General features: G+C 32.3%; 1 protein-coding gene across 2 annotated transcripts in view; it reads right to left on the bottom strand.

Annotated features, from left to right (window-relative positions):
- LOC106472499 (rap1 GTPase-activating protein 1-like) overlaps positions 1-17,223 on the bottom strand; it is a 45,895-nt gene extending 28,672 nt beyond the window's left edge. Inside the window, exons 1-5 of one of the 2 annotated variants that reach the window (XM_022401077.1) lie at positions 17,144-17,223; positions 6,734-6,778; positions 6,016-6,204; positions 5,264-5,367; positions 2,143-2,221 (exon numbers count right to left, since the gene is read on the bottom strand). In XM_022401077.1, the coding sequence (XP_022256785.1) occupies positions 2,143-2,221; positions 5,264-5,367; positions 6,016-6,177 (345 nt within the window). In that variant the 5' untranslated portion in view covers positions 6,178-6,204; positions 6,734-6,778; positions 17,144-17,223. The remainder of the gene's footprint in view (positions 1-2,142; positions 2,222-5,263; positions 5,368-6,015; positions 6,205-6,733; positions 6,779-17,143) is intronic. The other variant, XM_022401078.1, reaches the window with a different exon arrangement.
- Between the last annotated feature and the right edge of the window lie 1,583 nt (positions 17,224-18,806).

The following is an 18,806-nucleotide window of genomic DNA, read 5'->3' as shown; positions in this document are numbered from 1 at the left end:
CTGCCTGTGTATAGACAGGATAGAGTTCTCATACTTGATCAACGGTAAACGCACTATAACAATCCAAAAATCACACAATTTTGGTCAGAGTTAGTTAACTTAAAGATCATTTTGGTCTGATTTATTTAATTTAGAAATAATTTTTTAGTTGTTTAGGAAGTTGTAATTTTTGAATTGCTTACCATATAAAATTAAATGTTAAAACTTGTATGAATAAAACATATGCAACCTACATTTTCTAGAGAAAAACATTCATAATGTATTATTTCATGTCTTCATTATAAAATACATCTATATTTAGAAAGGTTCATTATTGTGTTGCGGTATTTGAAATACGTTTCCATTGGGAACATCTATGTAACTTCAAAAGGAAAAAGAAATTTCTTTCAAGACTGAAAAAGAAAGTATCCTGACTTAATATATTCTCTGAAAGCAATGTAAAAAAAATTCTATTTCCTTCCTGTGTCAATCAGTAAGAGGTTAAAATTAATATTTCTTTGAAGAACTGGAGCCATGTAACGAATTTTTTCAATAACTACGATAAAACATGGAATCTCTACTTGGTTACACACACACACACACACACAACATCAGCACTTAGATGTTCTGCAGCCAAGCAAATTTGAGCATCTGATCTGAGCCCCCCACTGAGTCTCCTTTAATCACAACAATTTAATAGCATAGCATTCACACCACATTAATCCATTCTTCACCTTTCACCCATGGTCAGCATATTGGAAACCCAGCATTTATATATGTACATTTTCACTATTCATCAATACTTAATTCTGTGTTAGTAGTATATGGCCAACATAGTACATACATTGTCAATTCAATCTTCAAATATACTTCATCCAAAGATGAAACCGGACAAATCTAGTACTTATACAAGGTAAATCCAGTCTTATTATGCATGTTGATTTAATTTTATTGGGTATTACACAAAATGTTATTTCTATTGTTGCCACTAATTTATTCATTTAACCTCTTAGCCTCATACAAAAATAACCAAGTCTTGCATGTTTGCTTAGATGTTCTTAAAAAAAAAAAGGTTAATATTAACTTTTAAAATTTATTTTAAACACTATCTTGTCAAACTGACAAACGCTAAAGTTTTGAATATTAAACAATTCCTTATCTTAATATGCAGACAGGCATGGTCGTGGCTAGTTATGAGGTTCAGACCTCTGTTAAAATTTGATGTAATGTACTATTTAATATTACCCTGAAATACTGTGGAATGACCCACATGGAAAAGGGATATAATGTGTAGGGCTGACCCTATGTGCTTGTTGGTGTTTGGACCTCGAGTAAATTCTCACTCTAATTACAAACATGAAAACAGGCATTTAATATTTTGAAAATCCTCTAAACAAACCTTTACAAATACATTTTCCACAAACTCTTACCTTGGCAAGCTGGTCTGCACCAAGTTTTTTTCGAAATACACTTTCCATAAACCCTTACCTTGGCAAGCTGGTCTGTACCAAGTTTTTTTGAAATACACTTTACATAACCCTTACCTTGGCAAGCTGGCATGTTCCAAGTTTTTTGAAATACACTTTATACAACCCTTACCTTGGCAAGCTGGCTTGCACCAAGTTTTTTGAAATACACTTTCCATAAACCCTTACCTTGGCAAGCTGGCCTGCACCAAGTTTTTTCAAAATAGACTTTACACAACCCTTACCTTGGCAAGCTGGCCTGCACCAAGTTTTTTGAAATACACTTTCCACAAACCCTTACCTTGGCAAGCTGGTCTGTACCAAGTTTTTTTGAAATACACTTTACATAACCCTTACCTTGGCAAGCTGGCATGTTCCAAGTTTTTTCGAAATATACTTTCCACAAACCCTTACCTTGGCGAGCTGGTCTGTACCAAGTTTTTTTGAAATACACTTTCCACAAACCCTTACCTTGGCAAACTGGCCTGCACCAAGTTTTTTCAAAATACACTTTCCACAACCCTTACCTTGGCAAGCTGGCCTGCACCAAGTTTTTTCGAAATACACTTTCCACAAACCCTTACCTTGGCAAGCTGGCCTGCACCAAGTTTTTTCGAAATACACTTTACACAACCCTTACCTTGGCAAGCTGGTCTGTACCAAGTTTTTTCGAAATACACTTTACACAAACCCTTACCTTGGCAAGCTGGCCTGCACTGAAGTTTTCTCCCAATAAACTGCTTGGTAGAATATCATGTAACAAACCTCGTCTTGTTCTAGGAGGAAACATTGAAATACATAACTGAGTTTTGTTAAGAATAGTGTTCACAGCAATTAATTCAACACATACACAATATTGGTTATTTACATTAGCACTAAATGAACATCAAAAAATATATTTTATTTACTTCAGTTAAAGCACATGTCTTTTCTATGCCAGTGCACAAGTTTGGATTGTCTGCATACATGTAAATCACAGACAACTGAGTAAACTTCAAAACCAATATATCTTCTTGCTACTGATCTCTTTGTGTCTACCATTGTTATTAAAACAGACTAAGTAAATTTAGCATCATCTCATTGTAATAAAAATCCACAGTTTCAAAATATTTTTGCACACTTTGGTATAATTGTATAATTTCTATTAATTTGAGCTAAAAATTATTTTATAAGAATTTTTTTCTAAAAAACAAACTTTCAACATTCGTACATTTATGGTAATTAAAAAGTATCAAACAGATATGTTAAGATTATCAGTTCATCACTATATTATAAATAACAACTCTTAACATTGTTCCAATGAATACATTATTGCTGCCAAGTTAATGAAGTTTGAACTTAATGAGGTTATTAAGTATTATTATAATTTTCAACTGCCTACACTTCTTTCTAAATGTAATAAAACACAGCGTATCCCCATCGTCTTTGTGACATAGAAATAAGCATTAAACACAATGTTATAATGGCCTTTTTAAGTCTTTGACAACCGGTTGGGTCCTTAATGAATTTTATTTTGTGGTTCTTAGACAATTTACTTGCCCTAGGGGAATTCCTGGTAATACAATTATTAGATAAAGTTGAGACGTATTTACCAACTGGCTGAATCCTTAGTAGTTTATATTATCTTGTCACTATATGATTTTAATTGGCCAAAAGGAAAACCCCAATAGTGAAAGGATTAAATAATTAGAAGAATATATTTGATTGGTCATTCATTAAAGTTTATCATTTTATCATAAGTATCAACATAGATGACGAAGTTCAGAGTAGTACAAACATTAATATTTTAATTTAATTTAAATATAAAAAAATGAAATGAATATAAATAATTAACACTGAATTTTCTGTCTTGTTTAGTAAACAGAAAATCTTTTTTATTCTTCTTCATTGAAATTGTGATTTATGTTAATATATTACAAATCTGATAGTAGGGTTTTTTGCATGAATTCTCTTGTATTGTAAGTATGAGTGAAAGTTAAGAATATATATATATATTTAGTGTTTCTACAATAAATGTAACTCTGGTAGTTTTCTAAAAAACAATTACTGAAACAAATGTACCACTCAAATGGTTCATACTAATTATTATCAAATTATGATAAAGGCAAGTTACATACATATATCCACAAAATAAAATAATCATTATATATAAGAAGCAAAAACTGAGCAATCAACAGAGTTCAAAGAATGGACATCAGTACATTATAGATTCATTGCTCTCACAATGAGCTACTCAACAATAAACCAAAAGAAATTCAGCTTACAAGCCAATTCACCTCACATATATATATAATGCCAGCTCAAGTTCAAAAACTGAAGGGTGCAAAAAATAAAACATTGCACCCTTTTTCAAATTTATATATGTTTATTTTTCTGTACTTTAAAAATTTTAAATAATTTTTTCAAAATTCAGAATACAGAATACAAAAATGATACATAGTAGAAAAATACTAACAAAAAAAATAAAGATTAGTAATTAGAAAATTTAACTTTATGAGTTTTTAACATGGCAAAAATTTTCCTTAATGTTCCATATTAATTTCTCTGGCTGTTTGATTTTCTGAAAAATTACTGTTAGACTGTTTAATTTCTCTTGTTCCATTGTAGAATGCAAAAATGTTTTTATCAGCTGTCGTCTCAAAAATGATCTGTTGCCACTTGCCACATTAAAAGCAAAGTTAATAAATTATAGAGCAATAAATGTACTTGGAAAAATTTATTTGATTTGGTTTTCTTTTCACGTGTGTAAGGTAATACCTGATATAGAGGTGAAATTTTCAAGTATCAGATGCAGTATTAATTTACATTCTTCACACAAAATTTCACCACAAATATTCTTTTTCTCTTTGCTTGTTAGTATTTTTTTCTAAAGTTTTACAATTTTTGCACCCCTAAAATTTTGCGGTGGGTTCTTTGAGCCCTTCGATTCTGCCTGGAGTTGGCCCTGGATATATAAATGCTTAATAACTTGGCAAACACACCAGACCTGATGAAAGCAAATGGATGATTGTTTAAATGTCATCAAGCTCGCTAGACTCAAGGCAACATGTCCACGTATATGTATCAGATCATAATTAAACTTTGTTATCTTGGCTAAATTGCTGGAAACAAATGTATTATGTGGTTATATTGGTCTGCATGTTCACATTATAAAAACCAAAAAATATATTCTAATGTGAAAGAATCAATATTTTCTTTATTTTACGCACAATAACTAATAAGCATTGTTCATTTTGCAGTACAACACAAGTTGTCCAGACTACATTTCAATAACCAGTACAAGTTGTCCAGTTTATGTTATAATAATCAATAAATGTTGTCCAGAAGTACATTTCAACAACCAGTTTATGTTGTCCAGTTTATGTTATAATAATCAATGAATGTTGTCCAGTTTGCCATCTTAATTCACAATTATGTTTAAATGAAGAATAACCAGAAATCTAAAATAATGCAGAATATGTCACAATGTTTTAATTCTAAAAGAGTAATCATGTTTTCATACCCATATCAGTACCAGTGATATCCTCATCTTCTAAACCGAGATCTGAATACATTTTTATGATCTGGGTGTATGAATATTTTGTGTAGGAAAGGACCATTACATAGCCTCCTCATAAGCAATAAATTTTCTCTGGCATTACTGGGTACCTATGAAATGCCAATCAATGTGGAAAATGTAGTTCTTATACAAGTTGTTTTGCTGTGATTATGTCAGCTGTGGCAGTCACATGACTTATTTGGATATCTCAAAATAGTTTTAATATAATGTACTGAACTTTCTGTAAATCTAAGACTTTAATAATGCCCATATTATCTACCTTAGTAGAATCCAGACACGACCATTTTCTGCTTTATTTTCTACTTTTAATGACATCACTAAGTGTCCAACGTTAGGATCAATGGCAGTGAAGTTGAAGTGATCCTACAATGAAATGATACAGTATTAAAACAGCAGACCCATATCCTCGTATCCTAAAGCATTTAAAACTCATAAATAATTGAAAAATAGTAACCTTCTGGTTTGAAAGCATTGATATATTTACATGGAATTTAAAACGAAAATTGTCTTTTAAACTTTCAAGCACAGCTTCCTAAAAAACAATCAATAATATGACATACAAAACAACAATAATCACAGTTAATGCCTCACTGTGTGAAAACTTAATACATTCTTTAATATTACAGTACATATCCAAAACACAAGTAATTAGAAAAGGTTTTATACTGGATAAAAATAAATTATAATATGATTATGATGTATTATTTTAGAAAAAGTTTAAACAGTACATCATTGGACTCAAAATTCCAACATATAATATTTATTACACATGGAACTAAGAAGTAATAAACCGAAGTTATTATACATGCATCTTTATTCTTCTTTATTAAAAACCATTTTGAATTTGACAAGTAAATAACACTAATTAATCACGTGTCTAACGAATCATTAAAGCTTTTTTTGAAAATTCAAGTTAAACTATTTTATACATTATCATTAGCAAAGTATCTAAATTGCTCATTAAGATTAAAGCTATAAGCTGGGTAAAAGAGGCTCTATTAATTCACTTACTGTGCCCAGAAATATCTTGCGGTAAATACTTGGGGTATCATCAAGCTCAAGTCGAGGAGACCACATGTACTCAGGGGTAACAGAGTTTCCCTCCGAGTCCAGTTGGTATTCGTGGTTTGTGCCATCAACCCAATAGCCGCCTGATGGAGGAATAACTATCATTGGGTATGGTTGAGGATGACGAAGAAACTAAAACAAATGTGATGACAGCAAATTAAGTGAACATTGAATAAAAACTGTATTATTGCAAGCACTGAGAGAAAGAAAGTCTCTGACTGATCCCCGTAAAGTCTTCTAAAATTCAATCAAAACTTGACTTCAGTTACCTATTATGTTTGTCAACAAACCAGTGTTCACGTGAGTCATTCTGCTAATCCTACAATCTTCTTTATTTCAACATGTACAGGCATCAATCTAACACCACACTTACAGAACTTCTACTGTGTATTTATCAATTAATTATTGATTTATTTATAAACACTAAGTACGATATATAATAGAACACATTTAACACAGAAAATATAGTCTTTAAGGCATAGTTTAAGCTAAAGTGATCCAGAGACTTAATCTAAGTATTGGTATGTCCTACATATACATCAGCATAAGCAATTTTTTTATGATACCAACTTTATAGTTTTAACATTTTTATTTAACTTTTATAGACTTGAACTTAATGCACCATGAAAGTTTTAACTAAATTAACTTCGGTATCTCTCACCTCATTCAACAGGTCTTGATCGCTTTTCTTCTTCCGTGATGAATTCTTAAGGAAACATATGATATTACATTAAAAGTGAAAATTGTTCATTTACAACTAGTATAATTAGAAATTAATCAAAAAAATTCTCTAGTGTGTGTGTGTGTGTGCGCAAAGTTGTTATAGAAAAACCTCATCAGGCTATCTGTTGTGTCCACCGAGGGGAACTGAGCCTCTGATTACAGCATTGCAAATCCAAAGACTACTGTTGTCCCACTGAGGGACTTTTCTCTAGCAACTGTGCTACTTCAAAATATAAGTACATGTATTCTCCTAATAGCACAATAAAGGTTCTCTTAGTATCTCTGCATAAGCACAAATGAAGGGAAGCTATCATTACTACTGAAACAAAAGTTATCTACGAGTTTACATGATCAGACTTTAGGTGACCATTTTTTATATTTATAAAATAGTCATTTTAGGATCTTCACACCTCTCAGTATAAAATAACAGAATTGATAATAAACATCTGAAAACTTAGTTTTTTAACCAACCAAGTGCTTTTTGGAGTTTACATAAAGAATTTCTTTCAACATGATAAAAATATTTCTGTGTTAACAGACTATATGAGACAGGTAAAGTTATTCATTAATGTATACACAATACTTCTTCAGGCATGATAACATATTTCTATATGTACAGAAAATCTTGGACAGGTAAACCTATTCATGAGTGTATACAACGAATGTTTTTAGACATGATAAAATATTTCTATATTAATAGACTTTCCAGGACAGATAAAGTTATTAATGAGTGTATACAAAGAATTTCTTCAGACATGATAAAATATTTCTATATTAACAGACTTTCCAGAACAGATGAAGTTATTAATGAGTGTATACAATGAATTGTTTCAGGAATGATAATTGTTTGTTTCTTGTTAAGCACAAAGCTACACAATCTGTGATGCACCCACTACGGGTATTAAAACCTAGTTTTTAGCATTATAAGCTTCGGGGTTTGCCACTGAGCCACTGGGGGGCATCCAGATTTTACACAATATCTAGGACAGAGATAAATTTATTCGTGAGTGTATATATATGGAATCACTTTAAATAAGTCAAATTTTTAAAGAGTATAAAAAGATAGTATTATATATCATACACATAAATATATATTATGTCATATATAAATATATATTAATATATATTAAAACCTAGTTTTTAGCATTATAAGCTTCGGGGTTTGCCACTGAGCCACTGGGGGGCATCCAGATTTTACACAATATCTAGGACAGAGATAAATTTATTCGTGAGTGTATATATATGGAATCACTTTAAATAAGTCAAATTTTTAAAGAGTATAAAAAGATAGTATTATATATCATACACATAAATATATATTATGTCATATGAAAATAAATTATCTTACTCTCTTGTCAAAAAGATTATCACACTTGAAGTTTTCCTTAACAGGCTTAAGAAATTTCCTTTAACTACTAACCATACAAAGGGCTTCTTGAATGATTTCATAATTTCACAAAACTAAAAAAACTGAAATCATTCCCAGTTTGCCCCTGAAAAAGAAAGGTTCACCTTTTAAAAGCGTTCGGGTTACAGGGTTTTTATTCATTTCCATCAAGATTTCTTGAACCTATGTGTTTTTCGAACATCATGAAATCATTCCAATAATAATGATACATAATACTACTTCTAGTGTCAACATCCAACGGATAAGAGTTTTTTTGTTTATAAAAAACTTGATTTCAGAAAGACAAAAATATACAGCAAGTATAAGCTTCTAAACAACCAAAAATGTCAATAGATTGACTGTTATAAATTAATAGCTTAAAGCAGAGATTCCCTAACTGTGGTCTGTAGCCCTCTGGGGGTCCACAATAGTACTTAAGGGGGTCCACAGTTGTACATTAAATTTATGAAGTTACCATTTACTGAAAAAGTAATGAGTAAAATAAAATGTGAGGTTTCTTTCAACTTGCTAAAATAAAATTGAAATATAGAAATTAGATAAATGTAGATCCAGATCTTTGTTTGAAACTGTCAGACATTGACCCAGAAATTTGCAAGATTGTTTCAGGAAAGCAGTATCATCCTTCACATTAAAATATTTTGTTTGTTTGTTTTGAATTTCGCACAAAGCTACACGAGGGCTATCTGCCAGTCACCATAATGCCAATTGCAGTCACACTAAAGTGTGTTCATTAAACACACATGCACCACAAGTAATTGAGAGAGCTAAGGTTAAATTAATGAGTAATAAAATTGTTTTATTTTTTGATAGATTAATTAACGTTCAGGTAGGAGTTCATTGATAAGGTAGAATATCTAATGACAGCGGGAATTTATGAATTTACAACCCTTAAATCCGGGATTCGATTCTCCACATTGGATACAACAGATAACCAAATATGGCTTTGTCGGAAAAACCAAACAAACAAACAAATATTTAATGATTGATGTTAGAATAATTATATTTTGCGAAAATTTGCAATGTAATATTTCCGGTGTGTTTATTTTAGAGAAAGCCACATTTGGGTTATCTGCTGTGTCCACTGCGGGAAACTAAACCCCAGATTTTAGTGTCGTAAGTTCGCTGACTTACTGCTGTCGCACTGGGGGAACAATGTTTTCGGATCAGTCAAAAATATAGTTAGAAAAAATATGTGTGTGTGTGTGTCCTTTTTCAGACCAAACAAAATTCCAAATTTGTTTTTTTATTATGTTATAAGATTAATAACAAACTGGTTTGGTGTGAATTTCACGCAAAGCTACATGAGGGCTATGTGCGCTCGCTGTCTCTAATTTAGCAGTGAAAGACTAGAGAGAAGGCAGCTAGTCATCACCACTCCCCACCAACTCTTGGGCTACTCTTTTACCAACGAATAGTAGGATTGATCATCATATTATAATGCCCCCACGGCTGAAAGGGCAAGCATGTTTGGAGAGATGGGGATTTTGAACCTGCGATCCGCAGATTGCGAGTCGAGCTCCCTTACCACTTTTGTCTAAAGCTCCTGGCAATATATCCTTTGAAGTTACAATTAAAACAATTATTGTCTGTACATATATATATATATAAAATAGTAATTTATTCCCTCCATTTCGTGTAACTAATCCTTTTCATTCTTCATGATTGATGATTCAGTGTTGCTTGATCAAATGATTCTATAACTTCGAGATAGAATCTTTAGTTGTTTCTCTGCATCTTTAATTAATTCTAATTCCATTGCCAACTGCAGAGCTTCCTTTAAAGATAGACACCTATTTTGCTTCAGCCAATTCTCATACATTTGTTATGGCATCTATAAATTGGTGTCAATGAATCCATCATTCCACAAGAAGCATCCAGGTAAGATAATTGATAAAGCCTTTTCAAATCATCTGCAAGTTCAGCTAAGGTCTCTTCTTTCCTCCGTACCATTTCAGATTTTGGCTCTGTTACTCCAAAAAGACAGCTATCAATGCTTGTTAGTTGGTACAGCTCTTAGTTGAATGGTTACTCAATGTCATTAATTTGGTCCTTTTAAATGAGCGGTATGGTGAATAAGTTGTTATTTACTATTTCATCTGTTCACTATGGAAATTTATTTTGAACAGAGCATGGTATACCTCCTATATCTTGCCATCAAATGTCCAATGATTCTTAATTAGCCAATGTTGAACTGGTCATTTAATTTCTGGAGCTGGATTTGGTAGTGTTAGAACTAGAGTAGTCTATGAAGGTCCTTCAGTAATAGGTGGCACAGCAGTAGTGGTGATAGGTGTAAACCAAATAAGTTCTCCTTTTCCATATTTTACACCCGATGGTATTTTAGGTTGGGACTGTTTAGCCAAGGAAGAAACAGGTGTGGCTGGTTTAATGTTTTCATTTGATAATTCGTTTTGTGGATGTTTTATTCTATCCCTGATGTTATTTTCCACCTTGTCCTTCTTTACTTCATCAATTTTGTCATTACTTTCTTTATTTCACTGATGCTCTATTGTACTTCTTTAATCTTATCATTACAACCTTTCTGTACTTCTCTGATGTCCTTCTACATTTCTTCAAACTTGTTGTAATCCCTCTGTATGCTCCCTCTAGATTTATTGATCTTCTCTCCAATCAGATTTAACTATTCTTTAATTAATTTACCTATTTCTTTTGACTATTCTCTTCAATTCCTGTCTCTTACATCTTTATCATATTTCTATTTGCTGTATATTTTTTTCTGGTCTTATTTTAATTTTCTATCTTTTTCTTCTAATTTATGGTTTCTTTCTTCTTGGGCTTTTTTTTTAATAATTCCAACATGTCTAGCAATGCTTGTATCTCACTTCTTGACTGTGTGGTAAAAGTAATTTCACTCCTGACACCTATGTTGTAATGTTACTCTTTTATTTGGTGGGTTCTTTTAAATTATCATGTGAAAATATGGACAAGTCCAGTTCATGTAAAGTTAATAAGTATATTTCTTCTTTAACATTTCTACAAGCTCATATACTGTTGTAACTTGTAATCCTATGTTTACAAATGATGTTCAAATGGAAATACCTCAATAATGTTCAACAAATAATGTAAAAAAATAAACTTAGTAGAACAATCTACAGTTAACTGATTGAGTAACTGAATATATATGATAGCTAATGATGAATTAAACTAACTCAATTCTCATTCACTATTTACCACTAACTGAGAGCAAAACATCAATTCTTGTATATATTATAACCTAGCCTTGTTTCTAGATATGTTCTAGGCCTACATCTACAAACTTACATATTAACATCATGAAACTTCTAGCTAACATTTTGATTAAAGCATTGGAAATATACCTTACAACAATATTTTTCAAGTGCTTTAAATAATACATACTAGTAAACTTCTTTATTAATTATCTATGATTTTATTTTTGCAAATAAAAATTATTCTATAAATGTATTTTTGAGGTAAGGTAAAGAAAATCAAAAATGTATGAAATATATTTTTTAACTAATACATATATAAGTGTAATTCTACTTTGTAACTCAAAATGTTTTTTATTAATTTTCAAATAAAAGACAAAAATGCAAAATGTGTACATGATAAGTAAAGGTTATTAACTGCTATATTAAATTACATGTTCATTGCTAGCAATGCAGTAATAGCTAGGGCATAAATATTTGCAAGCACATCTGTTAATGAAGAAGGTACTACCTTTCATACTTTAAAAAATTAGTAAATTTTAAAGTATTGTATAGAAATTTTGAAACTAAAAAAAGCTGAACTAATTACATCAAGTATATCTGGGATATGATAGCATTTTAAAGAAATATGTGTACTAATAAAGTATATATGGATTTCATATTTATTAGAAGTTGGGTGGCTACTGCATTCTTCTCAGAATTGGTTTACAATACATTCTAAGAAATATATGAACAAGACTCGGGATTAGTTTACATTACATTCTAAGATATATGTGAACAAGACTTAGGATTAGTTCACAATACATTCTAAGAAATGTGTTAACAAGACTCATGATTAGTTTACACTACATTCTAAGAAATATGTGAACAAGACTCAGGATTAGTTTACAATACATTCTAAGAAATATGTGAATAAGACTCAGGATTAGTCTACACTACATTCTAAGATATATGTGAACAAGACTCAGGATTAGTTTACAATACATTCTAAGAAATATGTGAATAAGACTCAGGATTAGTTTACACTACATTCTAAGAAATATGTGAACAACACTCAGGATTAGTTTACAATGCATTCTAAGAAATGTGTTAACAAGACTCATGATTAGTTTACATTACATTCTAAGAAATATGTTAACAAGACTCATGATTAGTTTACATTACATTCTAAGAAATATGTGAATAAGACTCAGGATTAGTTTACACTACATTCTAAGAAATATGTGAACAAGACTCAGGATTAGTTTACACTACATTCTGAGACATATGTGAACAAGACTCAGGATTAGTTTACACTACATTCTAAGAAATATGTGAACAAGACTCAGGATTAGTTTACAATACATTCTAAGAAATGTGTTAACAAGACTAATGATTAGTTTACACTACATTCTAAGAAATATGTGAACAAGACTCAGGATTAGTGTACAATGCATTCTAAGAAATGTGTTAACAAGACTAATGATTAGTTTACACTACATTCTAAGAAATATGTTAACAAGACTCAGGATTAGTTTACACTACATTCTAAGAAATATGTGAACAAGACTCAGGATTAGTTTACAATACATTCTAAGAAATATGTGAACAAGACTAATGATTAGTTTACACTACATTCTGAGAAATATGTGAACAAGACGTAGGATTAGTTTACACTACATTCTAAGAAATATGTGAACAAGACTCAGGATTAGTTTACAATACATTCTAAGAAATATGTGAACAAGACTCAGGATTAGTTTACAATACATTCTAAGAAATATGTGAACAAGACTCAGGATTATTTCACAATACATTCTAAGAAATATGTGAACAAGACTCAGGATTAGTTTACACTACATTCTAAGAAATATGTGAACAGGACTCAGGATTAGTTTACACTACATTCTAAGAAATATGTGAACAAGTTTCAGGATTAGTTTACAATACATTCTAAGAAATATGTAAACAAGACTCAGAATTAGTTTACACTACATATCTAACTAATATGTGAACAAATCTCAGGATTAGTTTACACTACATGTCTAAGAAATATATGAACAAGAACCTGAACTTTTCTGTTCTCAATTTCTAGCCTACATTCATGTAAAAAGTAATAGCTCCCTTTTTCAAAATATTCTGTCCTTTAGCTATAAAATCAATAATATGTCACTATAAGTGCATGTTAAGCATTTAAAATTTAATAAACAATTAAAATATAACCTTTCACATTTATGCAATTAAAAGATACATATTAAAATCTTGAACAACTTTTACTTAAAACATTGCACATTTCAATGTCTTCTGGAGTTATATACAAGAAATAAAAATAAAAAGATATTTGTACCTTTTGCAAGTCAAGTCATACTTATGTTAAGCATTTTCTTGTATTTGAAACTGAATTAAAACATTTTGAGTTCCAATATATATGTATCTGTTGAAAGAAACATTTCAGATATTTTGATTTTCTGTATCTAAAAAACTAAATTTATACAATGACAATTTTGTATATGCAAAAAAAATAATCAGTAACTGAACAACAAATAAGTATAAATGTAAGCACCTTTAGCCACTTGAAAGTAGCAGGTGCAATACAACACGGACTGAATAGCACGATGTAAAATTTGTGCAGTTTCTTCCAGTGCTGAAAGCAGTTTTAGGTCTACTTTCATTGTTTAGTTCAATTTGCCAGTATCCAGCAGTATTAAACCAACATGAGCATTCCAGGCATTCATCTGTAGAAGATAAAGGAAAGATGTGAAAGACTGACACTGCAATCATCCATCCAAAGTCTACACAGAACATTGTGTTCCTTCTTTATTTACTGACAATTACCAGTGGAGACGATCAAGAACTCGTTGGAGGTTTTAGTACTCTGTTCTTGAATATTAACATGATTTCAGCACTGGTGCTTCAAGGAAGTCGCCTCCCAGTGGCACAGCGGTATGTCTGCAGACTTACAATGCTAGAAACCGGGTTTCGATACCTGTGGTGGGCAGATCACAGATAGCCAATTGTGTGGCTTTGTGCTTAACTTCAAACAAACAAATCAAGGAAGTTTATGGTGGATGATTTGTCAGATATGCATCTATGTGTCATAATGTGTGATTATTATCTGACCCAACTGGCTATCCGGTTTCAGGAACACATCAGCAAACTTCCTGAGTTCATGTCTGTTTTGAGTTCAGGTTGTTTCTAAAATTTAGAACTACACTTCAGATGTTCTAAAAGTTGTGCTCTTCTTCTCAAATGTGATTCAGAGGCTGCAGCGCACTACTTGGCTAGTTTGTGTCACTTATATCTCTGTTACTATACCAATGGGACCACTTATATTGAACATGAGATGTAGCACAGCCTGTTTCCAAATTCATCAATTTCAAGCAAACACTTGCTTGAAGTATTTGTGGAAACAGTCCAAGTCCTTTTTTCATCCCCTAAAACACTCGTGGGTTTAATGTTTTACTTCACCCCCATAATTATATGGTGGTACTGACAGCTTCTCTAGTACTAAGCAGCTGAGAGGCTGTGTGCATCTGGTTAAGAACCTCATCTTATTCAAAAGGTCAAAGATGCATACCCTGATAAATGTGACTTTTTCAGACTAAGATCATATTGGGATATTCATTGTTTGCATAGTAATGATATGATCTGGTGTAAAACACATTGTCCTCAAATATTGAACACAGTTTGGGAGCATCAGCAGTATGCCTGGTTAGTCTGGAAGGGTACTAATTAGCTTCTAATCCTGATGGATTGCAATGAGGCACCAAATGATCCCTCTGAAAGCACTGCAATGAAATGTGCCAAACATCATCCTGCATGCACATTGTGTCATTAACCAGTGTCACAGGTGACTAAAGCCAGCACCTTTTTCAATACTTAGGCTTGTTAAAGAATGTTTTGGTTCCCATAGAGACCATCCCAACAAGCCTCAGGACATTCAAGCTTCTTGATGCTACCATGATTCTTCTCTGGTGCCCTATGCTATAGACCATGAGAAGTAGCCACTAAAGGGTGTGTAAGGGGCACCTAGGATTGCCCAGTGAGGCACACTTTAACCTCATTGTCCCAAGGACTACTTACTTGTTTTTCTTGAATTTCACACAAAGCTACTAAAAGGCTATCTACAGCAACTGTCTCTAATTTTGAAGTGAGAAGGCAGCTAGTCAACACTAACATACTGCCTACTCTTTGGCTATTCTTTACCAATGAATAGTGGAATTCACCATCACATTAAAATGCTCCTACAGATAAAAGGGCGAGCAAATTGAGGCATGAGGTACAAAATTACAAACCTAAGATTAAGAGTTGAGTGCCTTTAGCACCAAGCCATGCCAGGCTCCCAAGAATGGATTGGGAGCAGACACAGATCTCACCATTGTTTGAAAAAAGCTCTGGATCTAACAGAATGCTTCTTCTAGTCCTAACCACATTTTTATATCATGTCCTCACATTAACCATTGTTTTCTCCTTTTCCCATAACTTGTGTGTGGTTTTAAAAAATACCCTTCCATAACTACAATCTACAAACAATATAATACCAGAAGGACAAATGAAAAATCAACACGTTTAAAACAAATTCCACAATAAAAAATCAGCTAGGTAGTTAAAAGAATCTGCTGAGGATAATTTAAAATACTAACAGGAAAAAAATAAATAACAATCTAATAGAACAGAATATATAAACCAAATCTTTTTTCACTAAAGTGTACATGTTTATTATCTACTGGCAGCTTCTAGTTTTTCTTTGATTGCAACTAGCTGTTGGGGTGAAGAGGACTTTCCAAAAACATCCATATAGGACAAGGATAGGGTAAATTATGATACATCACTCTATCAATTCAAGCAAAAGTTCCAAGTGCAGTATCCCATAATCTAAAGCTATGTATTTCATCAACTATTACAAATAACATTCACAGGGGGAAAGAAACCTCCCAATTCATACTTGTACAAGTATCTGTGATACTCCTTTAGATTGGTCAGGTTTATAAGACACTTCCTACACAAATCTAATAAAAACAGCCAAAGATTTCATAGAAAATAGGGGGAAAAAATTAAACTACTGATCATGAAACCATTTTTGTGCATTAAGACATGTATCTTTCATGTAAAAATAATTTAGGAACAAGTGAAGTCATGGTGGTCCGAGGAGTTATGTCATCATGTACTATACATATATATTTATTCACTATTCCAAGAAGATGTGAAAACATTCTTTGTGTGCCTCATATCTAGTCTTATTTTATTAAACGCATACTTTGTAACAATTAAACAATGCTAATATTCTAAACAACTACATACATGATCACTTAATAATAATAATAAAAAAAGACATGTATTGCTTTTTCGTTCCTAAAATTTTATGGAGTAGAATGTGCTATGAGCTAGTAACTTGTGCCAAAGTTTCTTTTTACCATAAAATAATCTTTGGTACAAGTTAGTAGCTCATAACACATTCTACTTCATTCAACAATATTTAGAGTATGATTAAAAACTCACGAGAAAGAAAATAAATGAAGATATCTTTTGATAACATCAAAATGGAAATTGTACAGAGTTAGATGTTATATAGACTTACTACACATAATGACTCTAAACAAAACAGAGAAAACTATCTAAATAATATAAGCAATGTCAACATTAGATTGATAAGCTTACCCCATTATATGCTTAGAACATACTGGTTTATATGAATATCATGAAATACAGTAATAGACATTATAAAAGGGGATTTAACTAACAAGAATATTCACATAAGATAACAACTACTCACTGGAACTGGTGGCAAAACACACCTCTGGTCGTCTAGTCGACTTGTTTGTAGTTTCTCTAGCAATTCGAACAGATCCTGGGGTTCCTAAAGCACAAAGTATAACTCAGTAATGTTTTCAAGAAGTATAATATGGTAGAAGAAAAATAAATCTGACAGGTAATCTGCTCTTCTGTTATTTGATAATAGTGGAAGATTTTAAAAATTCTGCCACTTAGTGCTGAAACAACTTGTTTCTCCATTAATGTTGCTTAGTCCTAAACTTAGAAGCTGCACTCTTATGAATACATGCTTAATATTATCATTCACGCATTAACCAATATAACCATGATGACATGCAGGACAGGGTCAAACTACATTAATCCCTATCTGAGCTACAACTACATGAATATACAGAAGTAATCTTTAGCTTGAATGAGATACACAGAGCCATAAATACACCTAAAGATGGGGTTCAAGGTTCAGATTGTGTAAGGATTTCCACCTTTAAGAAGCTCGTAGAAGCCTACCTGTTGAAGCTAGTGTTTGAGTATCAATGTAACAGGGTAACATATGACATCCCTGAAATATGGACTTACCCAAACACATGAAGGATCACTCTCATCTTGAAGAATATCAAATCATCATCTTGCAAGACATCACTGAAAAGATCCCAGAGAAGGCTTTAGCTAGAACTAATTGAATCACTACTACTGATATCATAAGTGGTTATCATGGTGGAAGAAAAACCTGAATCAACAATACTCACTTCACAAATTATACATGGGAATGCTTTGAAACTGGTCAGAATACCTTGACAGTAGCTTTAGGTTGGGAAAATGTCTACAATAGAGTACAGTTACTCACTCTCTTGTTGAAAAAATGCTCAGAACAGACATCAATGTAACATGTGTAAAATGAGTCGTATCTGCATCAACTAGCAGAAGCTACATCTTGAAGCATGGAAGTTAGCAATCTCACTGGATCACCATCAACACTGGTCTGCCTCAAGGATCGCCACTCCTTTTCAACATTTATACCAAACCCATCTTGACTGTCCAACCAGATGCTATGTGATACCCTTTGCTGGTGGTGTAGAACAGAGACTCTAGCAAAGCTGAAATCAAAATAAAGATGAAACCATCACTTAACAGGGTGAGCAAATGGTGCAATGACACAGGAATGGTTATCAATCCTGCCAAAGCCATAGCCATGTTCTGCACACCCAACAATAGACATGCTGATGCAGACAAACTATCACCATCCTTTGTGGGCACTACTATCCTTGAGGAAGAGGCACCGAGGTATATTGAGGTAACCTTTGACAAATAGCTTGATTTCACCAACGGCATTAACATCACGATAACCATCACTGTCAAAGCTTACCAATCCACAGAAAGCTGCAGCAGGAAAAAGAGATGAAGCACATCACCTGCTTATGCGCAACCAAAGTTTTATCTGCTCTATTCTGGATTATAAACTACTGCACAATACAGACTCAGTAGTATCACAGAACAACAGTAGCATAGAAAAAAAGCAAAATTCTTCACTTAGGTCTTGAAATGTAATGACCATGTTTTCCATTATCAAGCTACTGCCCTTTTCATTTGGGACATTCCAACTCCACAATGAGTTTGCAGACACCAATCAAGACAAGAGACTGACCTAAAGGTACGCCTCGAGGGAC

This window comes from Limulus polyphemus, unplaced genomic scaffold (genome assembly GCF_000517525.1).
Source record: "Limulus polyphemus unplaced genomic scaffold, Limulus_polyphemus-2.1.2 Scaffold5384, whole genome shotgun sequence".
Lineage (NCBI taxonomy): Eukaryota > Metazoa > Arthropoda > Merostomata > Xiphosura > Limulidae > Limulus > Limulus polyphemus.
The sequence above is the reverse complement of the archived record's forward strand: the minus strand, read 5'-3'. Positions and strand labels throughout refer to the sequence as shown.